The sequence below is a fragment of the Ambystoma mexicanum genome, chromosome 4q (genome assembly GCF_040938575.1).
Source record: "Ambystoma mexicanum isolate Mex_15411 chromosome 4q, UKY_AmexF1_1, whole genome shotgun sequence".
Lineage (NCBI taxonomy): Eukaryota > Metazoa > Chordata > Amphibia > Caudata > Ambystomatidae > Ambystoma > Ambystoma mexicanum.
In genome coordinates, this window is record NC_090928.1 from 1239941245 (window position 1) to 1239960743 (window position 19499).

General features: G+C 45.6%; 1 protein-coding gene across 2 annotated transcripts in view; it reads right to left on the minus strand.

Moving 5' to 3' along the window:
- Positions 1 to 1325: 1325 nt before the first annotated feature.
- Positions 1326 to 19499, minus strand: part of DLK2 (delta like non-canonical Notch ligand 2) — a 182211-nt gene continuing 164037 nt past the window's right edge. For both annotated transcript variants that reach the window (XM_069608806.1, XM_069608807.1), the window contains exon 6: positions 1326 to 7033. In XM_069608806.1, coding sequence (XP_069464907.1) covers positions 6244 to 7033 — 790 coding nt within the window. In that variant the 3' untranslated portion in view covers positions 1326 to 6243. The remainder of the gene's footprint in view (positions 7034 to 19499) is intronic.

A 19499-nucleotide genomic window follows, 5' to 3' on the forward strand; every position in this document is an offset into this window, starting at 1 on the left:
TGTAGTACTTTGTGGATGGGGAACCTCGGGGTGAACCCTGGTAACAGACCTGCGGTCCTCAGACAGCCCTCCGGTTTTAATGCCTAAATACAATAAACCTCAAGGTGACAAGTTACCTCCTAGGAACTGAATTTGGTAATAGGCCTTGAGAGGCTCTTGGTGTGCACACAGGTTGAAGCCCATGGAATGGGATCTTCTGGATTGGCCCTGGTAAGGTAAAGATCCTTCACTATAGAACCAAGGGGCTGATGAGGCTATGCAATGCTCCACTGGTGCTGGGTATTGTTAAATTAACTGTGGAGGAGGTCTCTTGAAAGTATTTTCCCAGTGTTTCAGCCATCTGCCAAGCAAACACACAACAAGGGCATCTGTGGTTGCACAAGCTCCTGTGTGTTGCCCAACATCAAGCAGAGGACATGCAGGTGAGACACTGAGAAGAGCACATGGGGAGGGTGGGAGTGAGCAATGGGCCAAGTGATCAATGGGCTAAAGTCTGAAAAAAGAAGGTCTGCAGGCTGCATTGAATCAGGAAAAGCATTGACTAATGGAGTTTCCCAATTGACTAGGAGAAAAAGCCTAAAGTATTAAAAAAATGAGCCTTGTTGAAAGAAGCTAAATATACCAAGTGCTGTGTGTAAAGTAGTCAGGCTTAATTTACAAGGTTAGGAGCTTCTTAAGTGCATAATCCGCTAAGAATGGGAGTGGCCAAGTAGTGGCCATGCAATCTTGAGTCACATGAACAGAGTTGAATCAATCTTGGAGATTCAAACACACTGCCAGGATCTGATTTTGCTACACTTCTATCTACAACTAAAATACATTGGATTGAAACTGCTGAACATTTGGGAAAATAAGGGGACAATTTTTGTACAATTATATACAGGGAATCCTAAGGAACATAATTAAAGAAATAGGTGATGTTGACCAAAATTGGCCAATCCACAAAGGTTTTGAAATTTGCATCATTTACTCAGTGCTTAAGCTTGTGGGCATGTATCTTTGAGGAATCCTCCCATGGGCAGTTTGCACACAGTGGGCATAACGTAAACGTTATGTGGGCCGGGTGGATGCAAGACAGCACTGAGCAGGCATGGGTTAGATTCCTGGTCCCACGCTTATAATATCGACTCCCGATGGATATAAAAGCCCAATTGAATTTTATTTACGTGCAAGTTACTCACATTTTCATAAAAGGTGTAAATTGACTCCACCGTGGTCAGTGGTAGATTATTCCACCCGCAGAGGGAGCCCTTCACCCTTTCCACACACCATCCCCCCTCTATTAAACCTCCACTCAGCAATGTTCAGAAGGAAGACTCAGAATCTCCACGATAATAGTTTATTGAGAAAAATGTACATACATGTATACGTCAACATTTTAAAAAAATAGTATTTCTGAAAGGCCACAAATAATACAAACATTTGCATCTCTGTGCTGGTATATTTACAAGAAGCGCTGCTTACCCGGCTCTCAGCAACACTCTTTTGGAGGGCAAACTATAGGTCTGGGATGCAGAGGGCTGGACTTCACCATGATATCTCAATGTGTCAATAAGGGGGCTATTGGTCAATGTAAGTGCCCAATTATTTGAACCAGCACTTATTACAGGAATTTTATACATTTCTCTAAGCACCTGCAATTTAAGCAGATGAGCGGCTGAGGCAGAAGGAGATGAGGAGGATCACACACATTGGGGGCATTGGGACTCCAGTAGGTCTTTAAGATCAACAATCGTCATAGTCACAGCACTATAAATGCTCTCCGGTAGAGATGGTAGGAAGCACTCAACAAACGTAAGGTGTGCAACAAATACAGACCGATATGGGGGCTACTAGGGTATCAAAATTGAATAAAGGAAACATCTTGTGCTAAAATCATTTATGGTATGGCAGACATACAATGTTTTTGAAGATCCAATCACAGACTTTTTGGTGAAAAGCGTCTTTTCCAGGTCAGGCCCTTCCCCCATCTTGGAATATGTTGCAGCTGGATAGTGATGGGCGTGTGCAATAGGCACATGAGCCACCCTGTACTGCTTACAGCAGTGTCTTGCAATCACACAAACAGAATTGTCAAGGTACCTTGTCGAGGGACTTTGATGTGATTTGCCAGCACCTTCCAAGATAGATTGACAATTGTCCACCCAGGTTTCTACTATATCCAATGGTTCCTCTATGGTGGGGGACAAAGGGAGATAACAATCTTAAGCCGTCACCATTATTGCAAGGGTCCCAAGCGACACAAAAGAAGATTTCAAAATGAAACAGCATGCAACATGGCATAAAGATGGGGAGCAGGACTAGGAAAGAAAAGGAAGGTTGCGATAAAGAAGAGAGGAGTGATCTTAGCAACAGAAAGCCATGATTCGGTGCATATAGACTGAAAATAATTACACAACTGAACATGCCTTCAGAGCATGACAGCACACACTAAATGAGCTCATCGTTCTCAACGTACACAGAAAAAGCTGCGGCCCTTGTCATGCTCAGTATTCTGTTTGCTTGTTTATTGTATACTTTTGGTAAAGTAATTGCCCCGGAATTAGTGTTATTTCCATCCTTGCATCATTGTTTCACTCAAATTTAAATTTCACAAAATCTGAATGTTCAGAAAAATCGAGTTCTATGTATGGGATTTCTAGAGCGCACATCTAGATAGCTGAGAGCACAGCACCGTAACAAGAAAGGGGGAAATACATATACAAATCAGAGTCTGAGAGGAAGGAGGCAAGAGAGGGAAGAGGCTCTATTGGCGTGACAACAGGCAACAATGCATCTCCTCTTTCTTTAATCACTTAAAGCATGGCACATGTGGTCACTGGGGATGATGATGATAGCATGACCACAGTAGTACCCATAGGGCTCAATCGCCTTCAAACCGTTTTAATGAAACAGAAACTCGATACAAGATAAACACAATTCCTGTGACTAGCGGCAAATCAGGATTGAAGCATCCAACTAGAGGTGAGCATGTGTTCAGTTAACAGAGGACCACCCGCCTCTATATTCCAAATCTTGATGCAGGCCACATTTTTGGAGCCAGCAGTAAATTAAATTTGGAGCCTAATTACCCAAAGGCAAAACTGGACTTCCTTTGGACTCATATTGCTCTGTTTCATACTCCCTGGGATGCAGCTATCTGGTGTGCGTGGCACTAGAGCTCAGAAGTTGTGTTAAAACTCTTGGCTCAGCAGGAATGCTGGTTATGATTTTTGTAGGGGCTTATGCCCGGGCATGAGGCCCACATAAATCAGGGAATAGAGGACTTCATGAAAAGGAAGGAACTACTCATTGTTTTGAGAAGCCTGCTCATAATGAGCAGGCAGATTATTAGCAGCCATAACATTGGGAACACATCAAGGGATCCACTCAGTTAACCCTGGTTCATATACGCCTGTCCACCAAACGGAGCATAAACGTAACACAATAGGTCAACCGCTATCAACAACAGATGCCCTACTCTTAAACGACTGTACTGTCCTTCAGGAAGAACCAAAAGTCTCTAGATGTGGGCAAGGAACTGGCCCTCGAATAAGGTGGTCCTGGGCGCAAGAATTCCAGCGCCTGACACCAAGACGGACTCCAGGAGCCACCAACTAGATTGGCTCTTGATGGAAACACCAGAGAGAACATTCACTTTGGGTCTAGCCTTTTGGAGGAAGCAGTAGTGTGTTTCACATATTAGGAAGCTGAACCATGGGACATAGGGAGAAACTAAAATAAGAATGAGGATTCTCCTAACTCTACTGCACACAAGTTTCCAAGAATTCATATGGAAACACCCTGGCCCTGATAAAGGCGACACAAATGACCAAGTCACAGAAAGTGGTCCACCCAACCCACGGATATCCTTTACTCTGGTTGTTGGATACCTCGCTTTTAAATGTTCACATGAAAAACAAACGCAGTAATTGATGTACACTTGGCAACGAATGATGTTCTTATTTACTTCCGTCTTTTGAGTTACACACTCGAGAGTGGGTGGGATAAATAATGGTTGAAATCCCTTCTCGAATGTTATATGAGATATGAATGGACATACTACATGACATTCAGTGCTTCAAGTTTCCCTAAAGCTTAAGCATTTCCCACTCCTGGGCATGTGGCTGGCAGTAGAGGACTACTGCGCTATGAGAGGGGCTAGAATAATGACTTCTACTTGTAGTAGTATTGATACACTGGTTCAATGGAAGGAGTCTTACCTTCATGTTTTATCAGTAGGGCCATCTCTTTGACTGTCCCTTTCAGAGAGGCAGTCCGTCACCGCGTTCCAGGGCCAGGGCAGTAGTTTAAGGGTAGGGCATCAGTTAATAGTGGTTCACTGAGCTTTAACATTGCCCAGCAAGGGTCCCTTCTTGTGCGAAATGTTGCTTTGCTTTGAAACTACTCTGTTACCCTGAAAAGCAGCCAGACCGTTCTTCCTTATGACAAACTTTACCCACTCTCCCAAGACATGCCTAAGAATATAAGTAGAGTTGGGGGGAAAACACCCCCACCACGCACCCACAACCCACTTTGTAAGCTCTGTATCGCCTCCATCCTACTGGGTGGTGCTAGGACTGAAGGGAGTCAGAACGCAATTAGCAGCCGTGACTTCCATCTGAAACAGAAAAGCTATGGGTGGCTGAGTGACCTGCTGGACGCTGTACCGTGTCGGGCACCCCATCAAGGTTTGCTTCGCTACACATGTTTTGGGATGTGGGTGATATATCAGCAACATATGTGGCTGGTGCATCCTCGACCCACCAGCAAACAGGCTGACTGCTTCCCATTAGTAATCTGGAGACTAAACTTTAGGATTGGCAAAAGAAAATTCAATTTCGGAGTGTTTGTATGAGAAATAAACAAATGGGGATCCTGATCCCTGTAGACCAGAGACTACAGTGTGGAGAGAAGTTAAAAGGGCATACTGTCCATTCGAGATTATAATGGTTGCATGGTCTGAAAAGTAAAGTTTGAGCTGCTCTGCAATTCTTGGTCCCTGGAGATGCCCAAATGAGGTACATTATTTTCTTTGCAAAGAAAATCTTTCCAAATAAATCTAATATACGTTTCCTTTTTCAAAGTCACAGTACCACAGAATAGGCAGGTGTTCTGGGTGTTTTGAATATGTGTTCTCAATTAAGTCAAAAATGTTGAGAAATACATTCATAGACCATTTGTGGAGTTGATAACACACATCTGGGTTTCCACTGGAAATGAAGGCCCCAAGGCAAAGTGATCCAGGAAAAACCATACGAAATGTAGGAAAAGCAAGGTCGCCCATAGCCGACCACGTTTAAACCACAGGTACCTGTCAATCATAATGAACATGGGCAAAATCCTCAGAACCGAGTCAATCATTTAGGCCCAGGGAAGCAGCTTTAGGGGAAACCGGTGATGCCACGTTTAAATACACTTATTCTCTAGAGCACCGCACAGAAACAACTGTGAATTCTGCACTGGTGAGGTTGAACATCTGGCACCACGAACACAGATCAAGCCTGTGCTCCCTCCAGTAACGAATTAGGTTGAGTTGCCATCAAAATAAAAAATACAAATACCATGCTTGAAGATGTTTTTTGGAATTCAACAAGAGTTAGTAAACAGTGTGACTGAACAGACGGGAACCCTCTTGTCCTTTGGCCGCCCAGTCCATGCAGGGAAAGAACATTGTTCCAGTAATTTCTCCATACCCAGAGTGGGTTAAGTGCCTTAGGTGCGTACAATCAGCAGTTCAGGATCCCATAGCATATGTCTAGTGCATCAACATCTCGACGAGTGCATGGCCTGGTCCCCTTTGCATTATGTGAATTGTAGGACATGCCCCATAGCCTACGTAGTGCATCAACAGATCGTATCAACCCTGTTCGGAAACACCAATCACTGTTAGCTGCCAAAACCCAGTGGGAAACCCTACACTTCACTAATGATCTTGGGTCTGGCATTACCAAAGACAATGCTCCATCCAATATCTGGCCCACTGCCATACTGATTCCAATCCAAGCACTTCCTGGTTAACAGTTGACCAGGACAGGAGAAGGCCAACCGAGTCACTTGAGCTGGAAGCTGCAGCTCCTTTATTAGATGTTCGGGATTCTCTGTGGTGCAACAACCACAGCCGATTGAATCTTGGTCGAGGTTCCCATTCTGAGATCCAATGAATTCAGAAACTCAACTCGTGCCGCCCTTGACAAGCGATAACCGAGATTGTAAGATCCTCTCTTACACACTTTCCATTGCAAGACTCATGAGTCAGAGATCTCAGAGTTCTGTTGTCTTTCTGAGCTCGATCGCAGCTATATTGAGCATGTGGACTTGACACTCCTCATCATGAGCCTTTCTATTCCGGTCGGAAGAACTCTGACACCACGTTAGTCTATGGCGCACTCTCCTTTTTTTCCAAAGAACCAAAGCTATAGTCAGCATGACTAGCACTGCAGTCAGCCCACCAAATACAACTAGTGTCAGTATCTGCACCTCTGTAAGACCCGGGTCTCGCTGGGTCACCACTTCCTTCACTGAGATTTTCAAGAGTCCACCATTTGGTTTCTCACTGGCATTGGAGCTCCAGCTGTCAGTGTCGACAGTCCTGATTGGCTGAGGCCATGTGATTCTAGGATAATCACTGGTTGTGCCCCTCATTGGTGTGAAGTTCGGATTATCCTTTGATGCTGGTCTATTTAATGTGATGCGAGTTGGTTTAGGAACTAGACCTGGGGAAACATCACAAGTCTTGCCAGTGAAGCCATTGGTACAAATGCAATCGTAATCGCTGACACGGTCATAACACTTGCCACCGTTTTGGCATGGGCCAGAGACACAGTCATCAATGTTGACAGTGCAGAAGCGACCTTCAAATCCCACTTGGCACTCGCAGGAGAAGCGGTTGATGCCATCGTGACAGGTGGCGCCATTCGCACAGGGGCGCATCAGGCAGTCATCCACATCCAGCTCGCACAGATCCCCAACGTATCCTGCCAAGCATCTGCAGGTGAAGTTGGTGGCGTAGCCATGATTATCCTGACATGACCCACCATTCTTACATGGGGACCTGGAAGAGAAAACAAAAGAGGAATATTATAGATTTGACGAAACGAGGAAAGTGACTTGCTGATTTAACACACATGCTATAGTCTCCTTTAGCGTACAAATTCATTTGAGATCCTTAAACAGAGCAAAAATACCAACAACCAGTTTATCCTACATGTAGGATTTTGCATTGGGAACTGAGCATCCTTACCCGGAGAACTGGATACAGTGGGCCTCATCACGAGTTAGGCGGTATCCCAAATGGGATACCACCCAACTTTATTTACATTACCGGCCACCCATCTGGCGGTATTACTGCTGGATCACGGGTTGTGCGGTAAACGTTATTCCCCATTGGGTCCATTTTTGGCGCAATTACCACTGGCAGTACCGCACTGTAATTATGCCAAAAATCGTCATTTTTCCAGTGTCATTAGCCCGAGCTATGAGCTGGGTGTAAACACGCCATACACATGATAGGGCGCATCCTTAAATCTGGTGGAAACCTGGTTACCACCGCATTTAAGGGCTACCGCCCAACTTGTGATGAGGACCAGTGAAAGGAAATGTGATCTCTGATCAGCCCTCTGACTCCAATGGAGTGAAGTCACAGCCAGGTTATCCTATGCTTCAATGTTAAAAACATTTCATTGTTGGTGGTAATGTTGTGAAAAAGGAAATGAGCACCAAGCCCGATGTGCATTATGTAATTGGGGATTAAAGCATGCAGGCCTTTTGCCACAGACCTATCAGTCAAATCTAAAGATCTGTGGTCAGTCCTATGCTCCCAAAATGCTCCTTCATTTTATGCAAAGCAGGCTGAAACACTCACTGGTGCTACTTGCCCCATGCACGTTCTTCTAGAGGTATTTAAAAGTACAATAGGAGGGTACCATAATGTACATCTTGGATTGATCACCTATCAGAAAATAACGTATGTGGTCATTCTAGGTTTTGATACAGGGCTTGTTCACCAAGATAATGGTAACATTCTTGTTAGGGCTACAATATATACTGGAATTGATCATTAGAAATTAACACTTATATTTGAAAACTATTCAGTTTACAATGTTAGTACAAATAAAATCAATTCTTTTTAATTGTCCTTTTTGCAAGATAAAACAGCCTCCCCTCAAGATTTCGTTTTTTCCCTCTGGTTGTGCAGCTTTGTGCAATAGGTGGGGTAGCTAAAGAAAGCGAACGCCTGACTATGAGATTCTAACCCACATAGCGAGGTAGAGGGAAAGAAAGCGAGAGAGTGAGCAAGTGAGAGAGAGACATTTCAAGCAAGCTCAAACCAACTAGTGATGGGATATCGACAATGGAAGTGTTAATACTAATACAAATAACTACCTAACAGGAGTAATGGAGCTCATTTTATAAAGAAAATGTAATTCGACTGCGGGGTCCTAGTACGGTTGCACTCAGGTCCCAGGCGTAACATTTTCGTCATTGCACTGCCGGGTGCAAATGGCAAAACCTGTACGCTGCCTTTTGCTCTTCACATTTGCACTCCGCTGTGCAAAGTGAGTAAACGTTGCCTGGCATGACATCATTGTGACCGCCGCTTGGCATGCTCGCATGGAAAGCGGTGCTCACAATTTAAATAAAGCCCTGCCCGACATGCTTGCATGTCAGGCAGTGTTTGATTTAAATTGTTAAAACTGCTTACCATGCTTGCAAGTACAATTAAACCCTCCCTGACATGTGAGCATGTCAGGAATAGTTTAATCGTAATTGTACATGATCCCTGCTTATTTTATGTCTTTCATTAACATTACTCCAGGCCGAACATGAGCCCCAATGTGTTTTTATCAACAGGCCCAGCTCTTTAAAATTGATAACCATTGAGATTAGCTGACCATGTTGGTCAAAGAGATGTCCAAAGTGGAAATATGTGCCCAGGATAGGATGGCTGAAATGTTCATCAACACAATGTATGGGGAGTAAACTAAGTGGCTGCGTACCAGATGGATCCATATTTGGTTAAATTAGCCTGCCAAGTTTATAGAGCAAGAGGGGAGATGTTACAACGAAAAGTGGGATTTCTGTGTAAGCCCCACATCTAATTTCAAAATGTGTAAATATTTCAGAAAATGGCAAAGGACAGAACTGTGTATGTTTGATTGCGATGACGGAGGCCACCGTTTCGTTGTTTGATCCAGGCCCACACTGGGCTGCTTGCATATCTGCGGCAGGTGCCGTTCCACCCGGCATTGTGTCTGGACCAGCATTGTTGTAATGAGGCCCATTGTCCTTTGGCCCACGGGTAAGTACAAGCAACAAGTAGAATGTCCCAGTCCGATGAGGCAATTCTTAATTTTTGAGGAGCTAGTAAAATCTGCTCAACGTAGTGAATACTGTACACCTTTGCCATTAGTCCCCTTTGCTCCATCGACAAATGACATCTTCTTGAAAATGAGTGGGAATGAAGAATTAAATGCAGCACAATTTTAAAGAAAAATAGCAAAGCAATGGGGAACATGTACATCCGGAAGACATGGCCCCCTCCAACCTTTAGTCCTTGAAACCGCTTGAAGATACTACCAACATATTAACGGGGATGAAGAGGGCTGTATGGACGAAAGGAGATTATGGAATAGGAGTACAGTAGTCACTACAGCAAGTAACTTGTACGTACTCCTGCATCCTGTCCCTGTGCCTCTATATGATGGATAGATGTATTTACTGGCCAGAAAGGTGGTGCAGTAGGACTACCTGAGCCAGAACTGAGGTGTATGGTGTAGTGCGGGCAGAAGGCATGCAGAGCAGCAGAAGTAGGGGCCTTACAGATGTCCTCCAGGGGGGATATCCCGCTGAACGGCTCCTGTGCCACCTAGGTGCAAAGTACCTGCGCATGGATGCCGTAGGAGAAGGAGCATTTGTGAGTTTTCTACATTCTAGAATGCAAGTCAGCAGCCAACGGGGTGATGGTAGCCTGCAAAGCTTTATTGCCGGACCCAGAACACCCCAACGTTACAAGAAGATGATCTGATGTCGATCGTTCCAATTAAAACTTCAGACCCCTAGTCACCGGCGGGTTGGAGGGTGCCCAGGCTACACTCCAGATTAATCCGATCTCAGAGGGTGTCTGGGTTATGCACTTTTTCAATCTTTATGCAGAAAAGGGGACCTGCAATGGAAGGGCCTACTTGGAGAATGGCACAGGATGGGTTCTATTTTTGACCAAGATCATGTGCAGGGGGCAATTAAAAAGGCAAGCAGATCCCATGCAATGGGTCCGAATGGCCTCTTGAATGCCATTCTAAAAAGGGATTCGCAAATATTCACAAATATTGTCACTTAAAGAAAATCTCCTCCGACCTGGTCCCTCTCATATTCAAAAGGGAAACACAACGGAACCCATGAATTATAGGACAACCCTCCAGTATCTTGAAAAGTGGGCCATTGAGTCTGGTCATATGACAAGGTTCAGTCAGACATCAGGAAATCCATCGGTGCATACCTGAATGGCTCAATGTTAAGTTTGTTCCAGAATAAGGCATGCCTTCCTAACAGACCCAGTATATTCCTTTCTTTTGTGGATTTCTCCTCAGCCATTTTGTTAATCGGGGGAAACTCTGGGCTAAGTTAGAGAAATGGAATCTCCCGCGACGGGTGGTGCGGGGTGAGAGTCTTCCGAGTATTTTGGTGCAACTGCATTCTAATAGAAAACCGAGGGTTTGTCTAGATCTTAATGGGATGCTTTCTAAAGAAATCCATAATTCTAGGGGCCTCCGGCAAGGGCGCATATTGGCCCCTTGCCGGTTTAATATATTAATATCAGACATTGGGGAGAGTCTTGAGATCTGTGCTCTAGCGTCTCCAAAAGTGAGCGAGCAACATTTCAAGTGGCTTGATCATGCAGATGACGTCCTTCATATGGACCTCACTCAACCGGGTGTCTGAAGACTTCTGAATGGCCTAGAGACGTATACCCTGTGAAACGACCTAATCATAAATAATAACAAAACAAAAATTCCTAGATTCCCCCGATCTCAGAAACCTTCAAAAGTTGGACACCGTTGAGCAGAGTTTGAGCGAAGGGCAGGTGCCACCAGTGTTAAGGTGTACACCAATGGCTGAAAGTTGAGTATGGCAAGATTTCAGGGAAATACCCATAATCGCTAGTAAGACATAAATGATAGTTCTTGATCTAGAGAGGTGGAAATAGTTTAGCTCCTTGTCCAGGTTCCAGTGGTAGAAAGGAGTGCCTTTGCTTGTGTACTGTGCATGAATGGAAGATGTTCTTGCTGTATTGACAATGTCTAGGTTTTGCTCGAGAAGGGCTGAGCCATTCAAACACTAGGTCCTTAGGGACCAGCCACTAAGGAAACAGTCAAGAGAGGGCTTAAGAACAAGACCCCACTTCTGTGGCAGAAGTTCCGGTCTTCCAGGTAAGAGACACAGGGGGCTAAGCTCAACTTGATGGGCAGATGGGGAGCAGGTGCAAGTGGATCTAGGTCACCTGGCCTAAACCCTGCCCACCTGGTGCCTTCCTGCCTGCTGCTCTTTTTCACCACTTAGCAAGCCCCACCCACCTGCTGAATTCCTGCTTGCTGCTCTATTTCACCACTTAGCAAGCCCCACCCACCTGGTGCCTTCCTGCTTGCCGCTCTGTTTACCTACTTAAGGAGTCCTCCAGCCTCTTTTCCTTTGCACATCGGGAGCAGGTACAAGTGGATCTAGGTCACCTGGTCTAAGCACCACCCACCTTCTTAGCCCTGCCTCTTCCTTCCTGCTCTTAACTATTAGATCCAGGGCGTCTCTTGCCCGGGCGTCTGCAGTGAAGAGCAGACGAAGAAAAGGGCAATTCCTGTTTGGACCTGTTCGGACCAGGAGGACCCAGGGCCCGACCCCCTGCTCAGACAGCAGGTAAGCATGCACAAACATGTGTTACCCCCTCTGTCCCCACAGGCCATCCCCACCCCCTATGATCCCCCTGTGATGTTCCCTTGCGCCTCGCACACAGGTGTTACCTGTTTTGCATGATTATTTTACCATGCTCCCCCTCAACCTGCTCCAGGCTACTTCTGCAGGAGTCAGTCCTGATACATTCTGGTTTCACCATCACCGTCTTGTGGCCAATGCTGGATTTGACTTTTATGAACTTCATTCATTCACGGTGCGTCACTCTTTCTCAACTCTCATGCTGGACTTCCTTTGCATCTTGTACTCATGGTGGCCTTGAATCATGCTGTTCCCATCTTCTTCTTGTATCCTGGCTTGCAACATTATGTGTTACTACTGACTTCTGCAATTGTATTCGCTCTCCACTCTTTGCTGACTGCTTACTCTCGATTCTCTCCTTCTTTCCCTTCTCCCTTTTCCTATCTCCTCCCCTTACTTTCTTCTATGCACTTACTCTTTCAGAATGGTCCCTGGACATAATATGATAGCAACCTTGTCTGTTTCCTCCACCCTGCCATTACAGTTTTTTTCCTCCCCACACCCCCTCCAGCACTATCTGAAATGTCGTTAGGCCTAGTATGATAGTCGCTTGTTTTGTTCCTCCCCTCCCTTTCTGCACCCCTCTCCCTCACCCTTTGTTTTTCTCCAGCTCTACCAGAAATGTCGTCAGGCCTAGTACGGTAGTTGCCTGTCTGTTTCCATTTCCTTCCCACTCTCCCCCTGCCTTTCTTATCTATGTCTTAGCTCTTGCACTATCTGAAATGTCGTCAGGCCGAGTACGATAGTTAATTTCACATCCTTACTGTTCATGGCCTGTAAGAATGTCATTGTATTTTCCCGTGTTCCCTCCCTTGCCTTGAAGCGCTTTGAAACACATTGTGTATAGGTGCTATATAAATAAACTATCATATCATATCATAACTTAAGGAGATCCAAGGACCAAATCCTGGTGGGCCAGTAAGGAGCGACCAAAAGAAGTTAGAAGCTCTGAGAATGTTTCCATTTGTGGAGCACTTTCCCATAAGAGGGAGAGTTAGAAGCGCATAAAATGTCAACCCTACAAAGGAATGAGAAAAGCAGTGCCTACAGAGTCTGTATGGTGGCCCCTCCATTAGGGTTAAAGAGGGCACTTGACATTGTCCTATGATCCACGAGAGGAGGCCCCCACTGACAGGAAATCTGTTCCAAGCCCTCCAGATAAAGTTGCCACTTGTGAGTGGACTGCAGAACCTGCTCAAGGAGTCCTCCTGAACAGTGAGCTCCCTCGCCAGGTGTGTCACCACTGGGACAAAGACGACTGATTGACACCAATGCATATCTAGATCCCTATCCTGTGGAGGGGAGAAGAGGCTGTGCCTTCATAGTCTTCCGAAGTGGAACAGGATCGAGGCGTTCTTTAAGGGCACCATGTCCACCTGCAGGAGAGAAGGCTACATTCTGATGGTCTCTGGGTCCAAGGGAGGTTCAGGTCATGCTCCATCTGGCTACCTGGCAGTTGGTGACTAAGGAAAGGCTTGGTATCATCAATGAAGACCAACACAAATGAGACACAGTTCAAGGGTGTTTATTGAATTTTAAAGGGTTGGTTAAACGCCTATCTAAAGCTAAATCTAAGGATAGGAGCAAGCTACAACAATCAAATAATAATAACACAGTCTAAGTCGAGTCTGTCAAAATAGAAGGGTCTATGCTAATAAACCTATTGCCAATGCTTACTTCTAAATACAAAACGGTGTCAGACAGTAGTGTATGCAAACAGGAATAGTGTTCAAGAAACAATATATGTCAGGACAGTTGAGCAGTTGGCCTCCCATCCCCACGCTTTCAGCACAGGACACGGCAGCACGCTTGAGCCTCATGCACACTCTGGCTTCCTCGGCATGAGGACACTGTTCAGTGGTTCAGCTGGTCTCGCACTACTGCGGCAAAGTCTTTAAGAAACAAAAAGGATTCTTAAAAGAAACATCTCTTGTCAAAACACAGGCTACCTGCCTTGAAACAAAGTTCACTTTTCTTGTCAAACACACAGTATTACCTTCTTTCCCAATGACGGCTGGTACTTGTTTCTTTTGTTACTCGTACAGTTCAATATCTCAGTATCAGGACCTTCTTTTCCTTTCCATTGTCAAGATTCTCACATTCATAAGTTCACGATTGGTCTCCCTTCTTCGGGCTTGACCCACGGGTCCCCCTCATCCGGTCTCAGACCCCTTTTCTACAATGCTCACAATTCACAATTTGGTCTACCTCGTCCAGACTCGAACCTTGGATCACCCTCGTCCGGGCTCAGATCCCTTTTCACACAATGTTCATAATTTTGTCTCCCTCAACCGGGCTCAGGCCATGGATCCCCCTCATCGGGATCAGATCCCTTTTGACACCAGAATTGAAGACTTTTGACTGTGCGTGGGACTTTGCTTGACCCGTCGCAACACCACTTTGATTTACAATTCTTTACAACTCGTTAACTTTCACTTCTGACACTTCTCACCTGAGTAACCTACAGAGACCTATGATTGAGAACTCACGCAGTACCGGACCAATCTGTCTCACAGCTTTGCTCTTTTGGACTACAAGTCCCAGAATGCACATTCAAGGTTTTATTCCCACTTCGCCAGTTACAGGTACTTTTGGGATTTACACAAAGTTCTTGACACAACAGGTTATCCCACCTTAGCTTCCCTCGAGTCACTGGGACTCCATCTTTTACCGTCACTGATGAGGTCTTAGCGGGTCTTCAATGCGGATTAACTTGAGGTCAAATCCCAGCACCTGCCCCTCAACTACCTGGGTTTCTGGAACTCACCCAGGGAGCAAGCACCGATTTAAACTACCAGAAAAGTGTAGCTGGAGTTTTGGTTCACTGAGGCATGGCCCCCCTGCCACACTGTAGCCCCCTTTGTATTCACAGGTGTCAGTGACTTGGCAGTCCACCCCCCCCCCCCCCTTCTGCCTTCCCAAGGTTCTCCCAGCTGCTGACTTCTCCTTCTGGTCTTTACGGTTCCTTCAGCATCCCCTGCTCGCTCAGAGTGTTCCTGGGTGTCTAACAAGGGAGGGGGGACATAGGGAGGACAAAACAACGATCTTACTAGGCCCTGTGTCATTCAGTTTGTGCAAAAGCAGGGAAGAGGAAAGGGAGAAGTGCCGAGGAGCAGGGGGTGGTGGGAGAAGTGCAGGTAACTCAAGGTGCAGTCAGTGCAGGGAAATCAAGAAGTGCAGCCATTGGGTGGCTCGTAAATGCACAGAGAAGGGACTGTAGGGTTCCAGATACAGACCACGAGTCCTAGGGGAACCGGAGGCAGTGCGAGGTGCGGCCCAGGTTCAGAGGGTAGCCAGTGCGTATAGCAGTCGGGAATCAGCAGGGGAGAGGGAGAGGAAGAGAGAAAGCGGAAGCGAAGAGGATGGTCTGGAGTTGCTTCCGGAACTGGAAATGGTTCTGCTCAAGTTTGAGGGGCAGGGAGGCTGATCCAGAGGGACGCCCCAGCCAAGGATAGAGATCTGCCCCCAACTCTCTGCTTGGAAAAGCGAGTGACCCTCAGAGAGTTGGAAGTGTATGAGTGGAGAGCTTGAGAGGGGAGATGTTTAGGAAAAGAGAGTTGGAGGTAGTGCGGTCTCAGGCCCCAGAATGCCTTGTGGACAATGCAGAGGGTCTTGAACTTGATCCTTGCCGCCACTGGGAGCCAATAAAGAGATTTCAGAGCTGGAGAGATACGGTCCCTGGGCTTGAGGCCAAGGACAAATCTTGCAGTCCTGTTCTGAATAAGTTGAAGAGGTCGGACAGTAAAGGCTGGAAGATTTAGAAAGAGGATGTTGCAGTAGTCCATTCTAGAGAGGACCAGATCTCTGGAGACAATGAGCTTCTGCGAGAAATTGAGGAAAGGAAGAATACCTCTGAGCAGGTGCAATTGAGAGTTTAACTTCTTAGCGACAAAGATGTGAGGAGAGAAGGAGAGGGTGGAGTCGAAGATGACCCCAAGGTTCTTAGCCTCACATGTAGGAGCAGGAAGCGGATCCAGAATGGGCGGTCAGAGAGAGAGAGGAAAGGAGGGAGCTGGTGTTCCGATTAGGAGGATCTCAATCTTACTGGCATTAAGGCATGGATCATTGGCGGCACACCATTCCTGAATTGCAGTCAGACAGTCTTGAATGAGGGAAGGAGAAGAGGCAGCTGAGGGGAGCCTTAATGAAAGCTGGATGTAATCCGTATAACACTGAAAGTTGGAGCAGAAGGAAGCTTTCTAGTTGGCAAAAGGTGCAAGGTATTGGTTTAACAGCCGGGGAGAGAGGTTAGATCACTGGGGAACACCACTAGCGGAAAGAGAGAGATAGAAGAGAGGAAAGACCCGAGTTGGACCTGGGAGGGTCGGTCAATGAGAAAGGAGGCCCGCCATGCCAGGGCCTGATCAGTGATACCCAGGTTATCTCAGAGGCGATTGATCAGGATGGCATGGTTGACCGTATCAAAGGCAGAAGAAAGATTGAGGGGAAGAGGACAGAAGGAAGGTTAGAATCAAGGTTTGAGAGCAAATCTTTACAGATGTTCAGGAGAGCAGTTTCCATGCTTTTTGCAGCTCTGGAGCCAGACTGGTGGTCGTAGAGGCAACCAACAGATTCAAGGTCAAGATCAGGTTATAATTTCTGAAAGAGTTGAGTCAGGTGTGAGTAGTTCTCTCTCCGTGCCTGACCTCATTATCGGGACAACATGGAGACTGCCCATTGGAATCCATTGAACCAAGGAACGTGGTCACACAAGCAAATAATAGTATAAGGAAAATGTGCAAATAAATTCGATTTCAATATGCGAACAAAAGGGGGTACGCTCGGTCAGTGGGAAATGACATTCATATTTTATTCATCAAATACACACAATAGTCAAAAAATAATGAACACATTATTGATCATAAAACCAATGATAATACATTATAGAAGGCATATAAATTAGATACTACCTAAAGCTCAGATAATTAATCTATATAAAGAGATAATGTCAATTTAGATAGCATAAATTGCTGACTAAGCCTCATTACATATGACCCTGCTGAGTCAGGGTTAATGGCTATATTTCTCTCGAATTGTAAATTTCATACTATCTACATGAACATAAATAGTACCAAAAGATTTTGCAAATTGTCATAAAGTGCTATGTCGGTGCTAAACATATCTCAAGGTATTGAATTGTTCTGTAGTTTCGACTAATACTTATATCTAGTTCATACCAATCGCAAAAGAGGGGAGTGAACTGATATTCGTCTTCATCAGGACACACACACGGCAAGCTTAGTAGTAGACAATGAATGTACAAGAACATGTACACAGATTAGTTCACATCTCGGCTTGCTCGTTTCGAATTGCTGATGAGGTGGTCTTCATCTCAGATCATATTCAGTCCACTTGTTCACTTTTTACATTCAGTGGCGGTTTGAAGAATAAACACTCAATCCAACAGCCACAGCAATAGTATTTGATGAATAAAATATGAATATGTAATTTCCCTCTGACCAAGCTTACCCCCTTCTGTTCACACGTTGAAGTCGAATTTATTTGCAAATTTTCCTTATACTATTATTTGCTTGTGTGACCACGTTCCTTGGCTCATTGATTTCATATGCTCCCCAGGTCCACGATGAAGAGATACCCATCCTTTCTTTCAATAAACATAGGACTCCATTGCTCATTGATTCCTATGGGTAATTTGCTGCCTATTCTTCGTCCCAGTAGTTGGACTTCTAGAAAGGAATTAGGGATTGTGGGAGTCGTAGGTTTTCCTGGAGATCATGGAAAAACCATGTGTGGTTTTTGTCTGGATGAAGAAGGTAAATGTATTGTGATAGGTGAATGGATTTTCTATTGGGTTTTAATTTCCTTGGTCGTTTTCTCCTTTTTTTTACAGAAAGGTAATGGGGTATAATGGACTATCTGCTGATATTATCCCATGACAACTGAGGGGATGTCGGGTAGGGTTGTATCGGAACGGGAGGAATACTGTGTCCCCCCCAGGGTTGGGATCCAAGAGCAATGGCCCTCCCCAGGCCACTTGAACAAAGGATCCCAGGAAATAATCTGGGAGAAACGTCTCAGGTTTCTCACATGACCCAAGACACTTGGATCCTTTCTATATCCCACATAGACTACCATCTTTCCCTTCCTGCCTGTTATTTACCCCACACCCTTCAACAACTGCCTGCAGGCAATAGAACCAGTCCCTCCATCCAAAAATATGCTATGTCTTCTGGATGCACATGCACCCTTGTGCTTTGCTATTTTTCTTTAAAATTCTGCTGTACTAAATGCGCCAGTCTCGCCCATGTTTAAGAAGACGCCACATGATTATAGAGCAATTGGGGACCATGGAATAGTTGTACAGTATTCACTATGGTAAATAACCTAACCTATTGACTCCAAAGTGCTTCTTGAAAGTGAAGAATTGCCCCAATGGACTGGAACATTCGACTTGCTGCTTTATTTTTTAAAATATTGGGCCAAGACAATGCCTATGCAAATAAATGCTGAAATGGTTTTAGTTTTTCTTTACTGTTCTGAAGGAGGGGGGTAGCAGTGGATCTCTGCCAGTGGAAGCAGCTCTTACCGGTGAGGAGGTTAAAGATGGTTACTCTAGCTTCGCTCAAGTGTCAGTGGGGTGGGGAGGGGGGTTATGGGGGAGTGGCTTTGCACCATGGATATACAGGGCAATTACTTACACAGCCCCATTTGGCATCCTCTTCAGTTCGCCAGCACCAGCAGATCCCATCTGTTCAATGTTTTCCCCTTCAGTCTGAACTCGGCCCAGCGAGCTTTTAGAAGGTGATGGCGACAGTCACGCTGCTGTGTGCCATAGGGGCATTACCTTATTTGGAAAACTGGCTGGCAAGAGCTGCAACCCTGTGAATACTCATTTATGCCCAACCAAAATCCTTTTATTCCTCTCAAAATGTCTACTGCCAGCTGCGCCTTCGCCAAAGCAAAAAGCAGGGCTGACAGTAGGCATCCCTGAAGTTTTTCAGCCTCACCAGTGGCTGTGTGGATAGTAGGTCTATCGGTCACAACACGTGGCTCCTGAACCCTGAATGTATCTGCATCCTGCTAACTTAGACTCATAACACAGAGTCAAGTGCTTTCTGTGCTTCAAGGGCCACCACCGCCGCCTCTCCAGCAACCACAGGCCTGGTCAATAATTAGCCAGTCTTCCGATGTTCATCACTGTAGCTCAGCCTGGGACGAACCCCACCTGATCCCAGTGGACCAGTTGTTAAACCCTCTCCCACACTTAGAAGTCTGAATATTCCTTAACAAATCCGGCACTATCCCTTGCACAATTGTTCACAACTGGAGTGCGATAAGGAACAAGCAAAGCTACTTAAGGGTTGTGACAATTCACAGGATCTCGTCACTTCTCTCCAAAGGGTAACCCTTCCCTATCCCTATAAGGCTAGGGAGGTGAGGATGCTACCCATTAGTCCCCATAAGAGTGATAAAAAGCGTGAGGAACTTCTAGAGAGAGACTACCCTCATGGAGATAAGGACTCCTGTCCCATGAAAGATATCCCTAAACCCTTGTTCACAGAAGCTATGACCCTATT